We start from the raw sequence: 12,919 nt of genomic DNA, 5'->3' as shown, positions 1-12,919 counted from the left end.
GGAATTCATAAAACTGTTGTAAATGATTATCCAGCATCATATGTCTCCAAATTGCTCCTTTAAATTTCTCAAATTGATTACATATGTTTGATTGTTAGTATGTGAGTGTGTGTTGAAAAAATGTAGAAAGCAGAAAAGGTTATGTATCACAAATCCTGTTCAGAAATAGCAAGCTAAAGAAAGGATAAAATTGATAGCGGCCTCTCCTAGATTTTGGTCCATAACTGAAAACTAAGGTCCAAGTTTCTTTACCGATTGGATACTTCAGAAGTTCATAAAAACATAAGCAGATGATGATCCAGTACTATGTATCCAAAAGGATCCTAATCATTTTTCATCTTGATTAAATAAGTTCAATTTTTAGTTAGATGCGCAAGTCTGCATTAGTTTATCATAAATACTCCTCAGACATTGCTAGTAATATGACAAAATTGATTACGACCTCTCCTAGACGATCAAAGGCTCCAATAACACCACCATACAAAGTTGAGAAGACTGCGTACCAAATTTGTGCATCCATGAAATAAACCTGTATTGAAAATTCAAATAACGACATAAAATTTCTGATAACTTATCTGAACAAGTGAAAAGATTAATATATGAACATAAACATGAAAATATAGCATTAGCACCATGAGTACAGGAGCCCAGAGTGCAACGACTGCGCTATAGTTATGTCGAGCTGCATAGACCAGAAAATATTAGATCAATAAAATGAATAGCATGCTACAATACAAGGTAATCATGAAGGGGCAAAAAAAGAAGAAAAGGAGCAGGAGGAGGAGGAAAATACCATCGGGGAAAAACTCGTGCCAACCATAGTCAACATGTTTAATGGCCATTATTAACTTTGTTGGCTCAATCAGAGGTTTTATCTGAAGATAGATAAAGCAGTTAAAATCTTAAAAGAGGCCCAATAACTTCACAAGCTTAGTTTTAAGTAACAAGTACTGAACATATAGCGTTTTTACTTGGACAAAATAGCTGAACGCAAATTTGGAAGCCAATAGTAGGACCCAGAAAATAGTGTACCTGGCATTAAAAAATGGAACATAAATGATGGAACAATAACTTTCAGACAATAAACAAGGGGACAATCCAATAATTACTTCAGTAAAATAGTTTGCATGAAACTTACTTTAGGAGAGCAAATTGGTTTTCGTGCATTCCTCTTCCAACATATATTCTTGGCTGCAGTGGGAGAAAGACAAATCATTTAGAAAAAGAGAAAGGGGGAGGAATTACTTTGACAGTTTGACCAGCCTATTATGCCAAATATATGTTTTTTATATGACTAACCGTCACTGGCTCATAGTATTTGTGTATTCAAAACATATGGGGAAAAATAGCGCTACAGATTAAATAATGCTATAAATCCAAGTCTTTTTATAAACCAAAGTCTAATTAAGTTAAACAATAAGACTAAGATTAATGTTAATTATAACTGATTTTTGTTATATTAGACTAATTAGACTTAATTAACAAAAAGACTTGGATATATAGCATTATTCTATATTTCTATTAGCTTGATGTTCTTCATATGAAAGAGATCAATCTTTTCCATGTAAATAATATTCAGTTAAGAAACCGTACTACATGAGAAGTTTCTTACAAACCGAAAATTTTCAACATATATTATCTAACAACGAACAGAAATAGTTCAATACGTTAGATACCTGAGACCACCACAAGAAGAGTCTGACTATGTGCCAGTCTGAGTTTTCAATCCAACGCCTGAGCATCGGGAAAAGAAAGAGTATAGCTGCTAGTAGATTTGGAAGCATATACAATGCAACTGCAAAGAGATACAACGGTGGAATGCCCTCTATTTTATCAAGGAAGGAAAGCAGCTGCTTGAGAGCTTGAGGGGAACCCTTGATGGCATGCACATAGAAGGCTGAAAGGATGATAGCCCAACAAAGACTGACAATGACTTTAAGAATATTTCTTAGCACATCAGTGAATTTCCACCGATGATAGCCTGGAAAGTTCAGGAGCAGGTCCAGGATACCTAAATCAAAATAACGAATGAAGACAAGAAATATTAAATTTCTATGACAATGCGGAAGAAGAAAAATAGGACAGTTAAAAAAATTAAGAGCTACTTAAGTAAATGTGTCAAACTTTGAAGTAAGCGCAGAATGGATGCTGTGATGAAGATACTAGAGAGATTAAATAAGACATCCTTCTGAAAGATATCCATCAGTGAAATCTCATCCCATGCAATAATGAACATCACCTGTAATAAGAATCCCAAAGCATTGTGCAACCAAATTAACCACATTTAAATCCGCGCATTGAGCGAAATTAAAAGAATTAATTTGGATATATAAAAAAATTATTTAACAAAAAAAATTAAACAATTAATATTAAATTTAAATAATTATAAGAACATTATATATTTTAATGTTTGAAAGAGTTTATTACTTAATACACACACATATATATCATATATAATATATATATAGTAAACTTAAATATTATAGTACAAGAATAAAATTATCATATATAATATAAGTATGAATATAATATTTCAATTTAATAAAAATAATATTTATTTTTTCATAAATCATGACATCATGCATTTTTATTATTATTATTATTAATACAATTAAATAATATTAAAAATATAAACTGGTAAAAAATAATATATAAATAACAAAGACAATATTTAATTAGATTAAAAATAAAAAAATTTAAAAATATTATAAAAACATCATACATTATAGTATTTTAAGAATTCATCACCCAACATATAGGAAATAAATTATTTGGCAAACTAAAATAAAAAAAAATTGTGGCCATCAACCAAATTTTTTAAACAATTGTGCAAAATATTAACAAGAATAGAGGATAAAAAGTGAGATGCATAAAATTATGTGAGAGAAAATAAAAAAGATATGTGAAGTGAATATTAATTTATATAATAAACATAAATAGAGGTGAGAATAAAAAGAGAAAATAAATTAAATTTATTAACTAATTTATATTTATTAAAAAAATAACATTAATATTAAAGACATAAAATAACTTACATAGAAATAAACAATAAAAAAAATATTAACAAGTAAGAATAAACTCTACATGAGAAGAATAAAAAATAATGTACTAGTAAAAACATTATAAAATAATAATTTTACAAAAATATTTATGTAGCAATATTAGAAGATATCTAATATGTTGAGAATTTATTGTGTCATTATGTGATTTTTTTATACATTATAATAAATTGATAGATAAATAGATAAATAAATTTTTATAAAATAAAATTTATTTTTTCAATAAAATATATAATATTAAAATTTTCTACAATTCATATAAACAAACAATTTTTATATTATAATTTTTTTAAAATTAAATATTTTAGCATGTGAAATTAGAACATTAATACTCAATCAATTATAAAGATGTTATTTTTTATAATAATATAAATGTAATTCTAAGATATAATTTTTTATGTCATTATAAAATAAATGACATGACAGTTTTATATTAAAGTTAAAACTTAAAAGCTTATACATCAATTGTTCACTATAATATTAGTTTGGGTCCTCTCTTATATGTTATAATAAATATGGAAAAATACTTGCTTAAGCGTTTCCTTAATTTCTTCTATTGAAAAAAATATACCTGTAAACCCAGTATAAAAAAGGTCCAAAGTCTATCGAAACTGTGGAAGAGGTGCCAGAATGATCGCGTCTCAACAAAATTTGATTTCCCTGTTTTTCCAGATTTTCTTGGAACTCCCTTTTTTCCCTAACATTACATTTTTATAAGTTGAGAATTAAATAAGTAGTATTTTACAATCGGACCAGTAACTTCGTAGACTATGTATACTTTATAGTCAGTTTATACCCGATCATTTGTCGATTTAAAAAATTCACCATCATCACGCATTGGCCATCCAAGAGAAAAGCAATCAGGTGACCTGCAACACAGTGCATAAAATAAATAAATAAAATAAAATAAATTTATGAGAAGTTAATAATTAATAATTATTAAATAATAATTTAGTCAAACATATTAGATCATCTAATAATTTTGAATTTAGATCAAATAAATTCAAACCATGCTGACAAAACGGGCCAAAAAGTCTGATTCAAGGATAAAATACAAAGGAAACAAACCAGAAATACTCATTTAGATCGTCATAGTTGCACCATGCTGAGTGAGGAGCCGTTCCATTTTTGCTCCTCTTGGCTTCCTGTATTAATTAACTGGGTTACTAAGGGACATAGGTACCTAGCAATATAAATACTTGACTATTGCAATGTCTCAAAGAAAAATCATACCGTGTCTATTACTCGGTAGAGGGGAGTTATAACCTTGCGTAGAAATGCCTCTTCATCACCACCATAAGAAGGCTTGATATTTTCACCCGTAACAATGCTGACATTTCCAGCCATTAGGCCGTGTAGTTCATATGCCATCTGAAGTTAGAATTGGCCATTATTAGCAGAGCAAAACATTACTTAAAAACAGTGATAGCACATTTACATGAGATTCAAGCACAAACAAAATGAACCATGCGCAGATTAATTTGTACACTCACGTTGTGAAATATGTAGCATAGGCACTCAGGCATGAAGCGAACATTGGACGCCTCACCCCAGATGAGAAGGTACAAGCCCATATAAAGCAACTTCCTCTGTTGCACCTCTTGCTGACCTTGAGGAAGTCTATGTGAGAGAATATGATAAAGTGATCATTAAATTTTTTATGATGAGCTAAAAGAAGCACAAGTGTTCACTCATGCATATACTGTTATGCCTCACCGTAAACTATGTTTTCGTCCCAAGAATTTGCACCATTTTTTATAATTCTTAAAAAGCTCTTTCATCACTTCATCAACAGCACGATCATCGAGCTGCAATTCATTCAAATAAAATAAAATAAAAATAAATTAATAGAAAGAAACAGCAGAATAAAAACTATAGGCTAAAGCCAAATGCAAGACAGGTACGTGCCATGTTTAGAGGCTCAGGTTTAGGGTGTAGCCTTATATGAGAATTAGCAAGAAGCAGAATCAGATGCTCTCTCTGATTCCTGACGTTGTCCCTCTGCACACAAATTTACCATATGCAATAACAATTTAAGCAGATTATACAAAAAAATGTAATGAATCATAAATCATTCTCCTCTAGCATTGTGTGTTGGTCAAAATACATGCCTGGAAACCAAACATGGCTTTAAGCCAATCAAGCATGTCTAAGTCTCCTGTTCTCTGTCTTTGTTGCTCGAAAGAACTAGGCCAGTTCAAGCCTTGTGTGTTCCATAGCGCAGAAACAGCAGCTTTAATCTAATAAGGAAAGAAAGTCCAAGAACTCAGTGCAATCATAATCAACAACGAAATTTCACTACCAACAGAAGCAATACCTCTTCAAATTGCATAATGGGTAGAGAAGCACCAGCAGAATCCAGAGGAAGGATATTATAAGGTGTATAAATTTCCTTTTTTTCCTGGACATCTCTGGCAGCCGCGATAATCTGCAAAAGAAAATTTACGCTCCAGGATCTGAATATTGAAATGATAAAAAGAGGGACGAAATTCCCATTTTAGAACAAAATTCATTTTTTACCTGTAATATTATTACAGAAATATAAATCTTTTAAAATTATGTTAATCCTATCGTTATAAATTATGACACAAAAATTTTATAGCATTAAACTATTTTTTACAAAAAGGTCGTAAGAGACAAAAGTCTCCATCAGTTAAGAAGATTATGGTCTCTATAAATAAAAAAATTAAATAATAAAATTTTTAATTATTATTTTTATATAAAAGAGTTTAATTTTTTACTAATAATTAATTTTAATATTCGTTATCTAAAATTTAAAAAAATCTAACGTGTATATTTTTATATTTGATTAGATGTTAAGTTTATTTCACAAATAGAAATAATTAATTTTTATGTTTGTTATTTAAAAATAATATTTTTTTATATATATAAATATAATTAAATATTAGCATAAAAAGATTTATAATGATAGTTATAAAATTAACTCAATTTTTTTAAATAATTAAATTTTGATTCTAACTTTTAATCAGAAGTATTTTTTTTTAAATTATATATAATAAATATTTGAAATAAAAGAAGTAAAAATATAGATTAAAAAGATAAATAAAAAAATTTAAAATTAAATAAAAATATGCATATAATAATATTTTTTATTTAAATTATATTATATTATTAATTTTATTTTTTGTAGAATAGATAGGTAGAAAAAAATAGGGAATAAGATAAAAGAGAGAGAAAGATAAAGAAGAAGAATGAGAAAATGGGTCACAGTTTATTAATTTTAGAAGTTAAAAAAAATTTATTTAATTATAATGAAAAAATATTTGATGACACATTTTAATTTGTCAAACTATTAATATAAAATATAAATTATAAATTATATATAGAGTGAAAAAGATAGAGATAAATAGAAAAAAAGAGAGAGATAAATAAGAGAGGGTAAAAAGGAGGTTTACTAATTTTGAAAAAAAAAAATCTATTATATATATATATATATAATTTTACAACCAAAATGTGTCACATGTCACTTTTTTATTATAATTAAAATTAAATCTTTCTCTCCAAAATTAAAGAGTTCTTCCCTCATCCCTACTAATTTTACAATTAAAATTGAAATCAAATCTTTTTCTCCAAAATTAAAGAGTTCTCCCCTTCTCCCTCTCCTTTTATCTATCTCTCTCATTCCTTCAACTACTCTATCTCTTTTATATATCATTATCAATGAATAATTAAAAATTTGATAATCAAAATGCGCAACGTGACCTTCTTTAATTATATTAAAATTAAAATTAAAATATTAAAATTTAAATATAGGAATATTATATATTATATTATATATTATTATCTAATTTAATAAAAAATGTGTAACATGACACTCTTATCAAATTTGAGAGAAAATATTTTCTTCTAAAATTAATAAACTCCCTTCCTAAATTCTCTCATCTACCTCTCTCTCTTTTTTCTATTTCTCTCTGCCCTTCTCACTCTATATATTATTATTATCTAATTTAATAACTAAACGTGTACATAACATTCTCTTATTTAAATTGAGAAAAAATATTTCCTTCAAAAATTAATAAACTCTCTTTTTAAATTCTCTCATCTATTTCTCTCTTTTTCTGTTTTTCTCTACTCTTCCCACTCTATATATAATTTGTAATTTATATTTTATATTAGTAATTTGATAAATTAAAATATATCATCAGATATTTTTTTATTATAATTAAAATAAAATTTTTTCTTTCAAAATTAATAAACTCCATCTCTCAATCTTCATCTTTATCCTTCTCTCTCTTTTTTCTCATTCTCTGTTTTTTCTATCTGGTTGTTCTACAAAAAATAAACTTAACAAAATAATATAATTCAAATAAAAAATATTATTATTATTATATACATATTTTTTTAGTTTTTTTTATTTAGTTTTAAACTTTCACTATTTATCTTTCTAATATATATTTTTATTTTTTTCTTTAAAATATTTATTAAATATAATTTAAAGAGAATACTAATGTTATGATTAAAAGTTAAAATCAAGATTCAATTGTTTAAAAAAATTAATTTTATGTTAATTTTATAATTATCAATATAATTTTTTTCATGCTAATATCTAATTATATTTTTATATACATAGAGAGAAAAAAATATTATTTTAGCAAACATAAAAATTAATTATTTCTATTTGTGCAAAAGACTTAACACCTAATCAAAAGTATGCAAGTTAAAATCATTTTAAATATGAATATTAAAATTAATTATTAGTCATAAATCAAACTCTTTCACATAAAAATAATAACCAAAAATCTTATTATTTGATTTTTTTATCTACGGAGATCCTAGTCTTCTTAGCTGACGGGAACTTTTGTCCTCTACGATTTTTTTGTAAAAAGTAGTTTGATTTTATAAATCTTTTGTGCTATAATCTATAATGTCAGAACAAAACCAACATAATTTTAAAAGATTTATATTTTCGTAATGTAATTACGGATAAAAATACTATTATTTCTTTTAAATTTTAAGAAGATAGTGTCATGTGACATATTTTAGTTATTAGATTAGTTTGTAATATATAAATATAGTATACAATATAGCTATATTTCAATTTTCATATTTTAATTTTAATTTTAATTTAATTTAAATATAATTAAAGAATATTATATTATATATTTTGATGATAAGAGAGATAAAAGAAGAAAGAGGAAATGAAAACTCTTCTATTTTAAAAGGAAATATTTGATTTTAATTGCAACCAACCACATATATCACATTTTATGAAATTAGTAATATATAATCCATAAAAATTCGAAGGATATGAACCTAGACCAACCTCAGGAGCTACTTCTTCGACCTTCTCGGTCTTATTAACAGCACAAAGCACTTCAAAAAGCACCCCGGCAGTCTGATAAGCTTTACTGAGCTGGGCTCTGCAAAACAATTTCAATTTCAGTGGCAATGGGGAAGTAATTATTTACTATGGAGGGGGAGGTAAAAGCTAACATCATATCAGACGCAACTTACAAAATCCGCCACAAGCAACAATTAGAGAGGCACAATTAATACTTCATTATAAGAACTACGAAAACTCCTAAGGCTTATATGTATGTACCTGTCTGCCTGATCAGCCTGATCAAGGGTTCTGACATAATGTTCATAGTATTGCTGATAGAAAGCCTGGATTTCTCTTGCATCTGTCTTCTTAACTCGAGAGGGAAGACTAGTTGCATTGTCCTAAAGTTGGAGAAATTATGTAAGTTACAGTAATAATAAAATGGCAGCTCTTCTCCGCGGAAAAAGAAATGCTGCTCGTCACAAATATTTTCCTTTCCCATTTTCAATTCATGGAATAGAGTTGATTGCTTCAACTCCTTAAGAAGACCTCCCCTATTCCAAAAGAATTTTCCCAAAAAACCCGATGGAATTCCTGAATCCCATCGCTATCACGAAACAAATTCTTCGAAGAGGTAAGATCGTTTTTCATAAATTATATAATGTGTTTTTTGTAAAATAGATTAAAAATACGCGATACCTACTAATATCTACAAATAAAATATTAGAGTGGTGGATATGTTTAGTTAGACTTCATATAAATAACATTTACCATCATATATAATTTTAACAAAATATTATTTACACATAAAAAATTAATTATTAAATTAGTTATTATATATTTATATATAAAAATATATTTATTTAATTAATTTTAATATATATTTTATATTTTAATATATATATATTATATCCATAATTAATTTAATAACTAATTTTTAATGTAATTATTCTTTTAAAATAAGATGTCATGAATATATAGTGCGCAACATTTGCACCCATAATAATAGGCTGGGTCGTCAAACTTATGGTGGCTAACCGTGGCTAAGTGCTGACAGGTCTGACGACACCTGACCACATGGTTGTACTCCGTTAGCTTAATCACAAGCACTTATGGGTAATTACTAATTAGGCTGTTTTCAGGTGCGGTAAATTTGGCGTCATTATCGCAGCCTCGCAGGGCATAGTTGAAATTGTAGGCCGAAAACGATGTGTACATGGTCTGAGCTCAGGTGGAAACGGATAATAAAATCCAGAAGAGTGAAAATGAATTTTTTAACCCAAAAAATGATTTGTTGGGTAGGATGAAAACCATATAAGGAGGAGAATAAATCCAATAAAAATTAATATTAGTCCAAGTTGGTAGGGTTAGGACAATAAAACCCCGTGCTAATGAATTCTCCGAGGCATAACAAAAAAATAAAATAAAATAAAAATAAGCACTTATGAATCGGTGGCTTTGAACGGTGGAAGCTACTAAGAATATTGTTAGTTTTATCATGAATATGTTGTTTGAGTAATGCCATATTATGTTATGTGTTCTCGGAATTAAAAGAAAGGTGTTAAACTTGTAAGTTGTAATTGGAAAATATGGTGGGATAGAGATCTCAACTTAAAATGGCAAGTTTAATCTTACGTTATGAATGGTGACTTATTGGTGAGTCTTGTGAGGGTGGATTAGAGGATTGACAAATTAATAAGATAAATAGGAGAAGGTAGTTTGTTGATGGTTGGTACACATAGTCCACAAATATAGTAGATACGACTTTCTCTCAAGTCTCAACCATGGCAATAAGGAGGGGTGGAAATAGCGTCTATGACTTCTCTCCAGATCTTACTCCGGCAATAAACGACGGCGGACGGCCGGTAAATACCGTCTGGTGCCGTCGAAATTCACGAATCAACCTCAGTTATGAGTTAACCGACTCCGTCCGTTGCGACGATTTGCTAGATTCATCTACCGTACCATTGTTATCTCCAATCTTTGACAATTTTTTCTTCCTCAAACTCTAATTGTAATTTCTCTAATTTTTTATTTATCTCCAACAATTTCTTCCTCAATCAAAATTCAATTTCCTCTACTAGCCCTTGTCCACTGTTATAGTAGCATGTGAAATTTACCGTACTTAGCTAATTAACCGGTCAATTTAATTACATACATCAAAATGTCATCTTTTTCTGCATGTCACGTCATTCGACCACCATAGCCACGATAAAACCATGGCCACCGCCCATTAGAGACGACAACATAATAATAATAATAATAATAATAATAATAATAATAATAATAATAATATAAGTAAAAGTATATAATAAACATAATATTAATAAATTTATTAAGAATTTTATTTTAATAAAAATATAATAAGTATATTAAAATTTTAAATTTTAATTATTTTTTAAATTAATTAATAATTCTAATATAATCAAATTTTAGAACGCGTATTAGTTAAATAATAATAATAATAATAATAATAATAATAATAATAATAATAATAATAATAATAATTACAAAAACCTCTCATCTACGAGATTTTAGTTGAAAATTTATCACCACAGCCGTGAAAATTTGGGCGAGAGGAAGATCACCAGTAGACCATTATTAATCACTAATAGAATAAACTTTTTTTTCCAATTAGAGAAAGGTAAAAGTTTTTTTTATACGGTAATATTAGAGAGATAGTAACTTAAAACAACAATAAAAATGCAACAAAGTTACTGAAAGTAGAGAACAACGCACAATTTAATCTAAGAAAAATAAAGATAAAGATAGATAATAAAAATATTAAACAATATGAACAATAAATATATTAGATGTTTAATTCATTAGCTGTACAGATAGTTATTCTAATATTAAGATTTAAGTTGATAATTTAGAGGTGTAATAAATTTTTATTTTATTAAGCCAATTTTAAAATTCATTGTTTATATTGTTCATAAAAGTTATTGTCTATCCATCAAAGTCCATATCTAATATTGAACATGCATGAACTTCTTGCATGAAGGGAGATTAGAGCATTATCATGTGCTGTGTTTGTTTCACGCACGGTATATATACTCACACTCAGGCTTCAGCAGTCCTCATTCACGCATGAAATACATAATGCAGAGTTAGTTGAGAAAATCGAAACAAATGAAACTACAGGCTTACCCTCTCTAATCGCTGCAGCAGCAGCGTCTTGAACTGCCTAACGCCACGGCCGGTGGAGGTCTGATCCAGCCTGTGCGCTTTCTCGAAGGCATAGAACCTACCTGCAATTATCATTACGCGCTCAGCAACATTAATTTGCACATCATATTTCAAAATTCAATAACACAAAATCACTATTATTATTATTATAATGATCGATCCGTTACGTACATAGATAGGCAACCCTGGGACGCTCGGCTTCGATCTCGTTGGCGACACGGAGAATGGGAGAAATGGAGGCGAGTGCGGACGGCACCACTTCGTTGTCGAAAACCTCCATGTTGAAGGTGGTGGAGGCACTCCTTGAACCCCGCCTCACCAACGTGGGCGGCGGCATTACTCCGTCTAGTTGTGACATTCTTCTTTACGTACGTGACTCGCTCTGTCTATACCGTATAGATATCTCTCTCTATTCCGTATCCTCTTCTTCCTGCAGTTCTCACTCAACCACTCAGTTAATTAATTCGCTTCTCCAACACAAAATCCAAGTTAAATTAACAATCTCTAGCTAGATACGATCTAGGAAAATTCAACTCCGATCCTCGTATGTAAAATCAAATTAAACACAAATTATTATCCTTCAATAATAGGAATGAGACTCATATATCAATCAATATGCATTATATTGCAGGAAATGGTTACTATACCGTCCAAGAACGTGAGAATGTTTGAATATGTTTATAAAATCTTGGATTGATTATTGTAGAAATTCACACGTTATTGTTCGTACCTGTGATCAAAGGTAAGGGATCGGAGAATCACATTGTGGATTTTGGATGATGGTAGGGTCTCTGTATGCGCATTATATATTTTGAAGCGAGATTCAAGACGCAAGAACAGAAATCCGAAAGGAAGAGAAAAGAGGAAATATAAACTGCAAGAAGCAGAAATATAGAGGTGAGTATAGAGAGAAGTGCGGTGAGATAGATGTGAGAGTGAGAACGATTGGAAGATAGAGCACCGTTTCCGGAGGTGAAGGGTAAGAGAGAGAGAAGAGTGTGAGAGAGTGAGTGAGCGCGCGTTGACAAGAGTTTGAACCCTTCGAAGTCTTAGGGAAGGACTTAAATTTCAATGGAAATCCGTTTTCCTCTTAAGACGCCAACCCATCCCACGTTCGGTTATTCAGTTATTCTTCACGTCACAAGTCACTCTTTTCTCGAATATTATTCGTGAAAAAATTCAGCATCTTTTAGTATTTTTAATAAATAAATTTTATTCATTCCTTTGTATAAACTTTAAAAATTATAGATATAAATGGTATTGATTTATATATACAAAATTTTGATAAATATAAACAAAATTATATATTTTTGTATGTAAAATATTTATAAATATGAGTATAAATTATTATTAATTAAGTATTAATTAAAATTGATAATTTTTACTG

At 28.6% G+C, this 12,919-nt stretch overlaps 1 protein-coding gene across 2 annotated transcripts in view; it reads right to left on the bottom strand.

Annotated features, from left to right (window-relative positions):
- Positions 1-11,890, bottom strand: part of LOC107630991 (callose synthase 5-like) — a 31,027-nt gene extending 19,137 nt beyond the window's left edge. Inside the window, exons 1-20 of one of the 2 annotated variants that reach the window (XM_088508105.1) lie at positions 11,704-11,890; positions 11,494-11,594; positions 8,623-8,744; positions 8,344-8,440; positions 5,377-5,487; positions 5,171-5,299; positions 4,968-5,060; positions 4,776-4,867; positions 4,553-4,679; positions 4,293-4,430; positions 4,128-4,204; positions 3,856-3,928; positions 3,631-3,756; positions 2,125-2,239; positions 1,677-2,011; positions 1,139-1,191; positions 972-1,032; positions 794-875; positions 633-682; positions 443-529 (exon numbers count right to left, since the gene is read on the bottom strand). In XM_088508105.1, the coding sequence (XP_088364231.1) occupies positions 443-529; positions 633-682; positions 794-875; positions 972-1,032; positions 1,139-1,191; positions 1,677-2,011; positions 2,125-2,239; positions 3,631-3,756; positions 3,856-3,928; positions 4,128-4,204; positions 4,293-4,430; positions 4,553-4,679; positions 4,776-4,867; positions 4,968-5,060; positions 5,171-5,299; positions 5,377-5,487; positions 8,344-8,440; positions 8,623-8,744; positions 11,494-11,594; positions 11,704-11,890 (2,256 nt within the window). Of the gene's footprint in view, positions 1-442; positions 530-632; positions 683-793; positions 876-971; positions 1,033-1,138; positions 1,192-1,676; positions 2,012-2,124; positions 2,240-3,630; positions 3,757-3,855; positions 3,929-4,127; positions 4,205-4,292; positions 4,431-4,552; positions 4,680-4,775; positions 4,868-4,967; positions 5,061-5,170; positions 5,300-5,376; positions 5,488-8,343; positions 8,441-8,622; positions 8,745-11,493; positions 11,595-11,703 lie in introns of those variants that run through there. The other variant, XM_088508106.1, reaches the window with a different exon arrangement.
- Between the last annotated feature and the right edge of the window lie 1,029 nt (positions 11,891-12,919).

Source organism: Arachis ipaensis, chromosome B3, assembly GCF_059453495.1.
Source record: "Arachis ipaensis isolate K30076 ecotype BB chromosome B3, ASM5945349v1, whole genome shotgun sequence".
Taxonomy (NCBI): domain Eukaryota; kingdom Viridiplantae; phylum Streptophyta; class Magnoliopsida; order Fabales; family Fabaceae; genus Arachis; species Arachis ipaensis.
The sequence above is the reverse complement of the archived record's forward strand: the minus strand, read 5'-3'. Positions and strand labels throughout refer to the sequence as shown.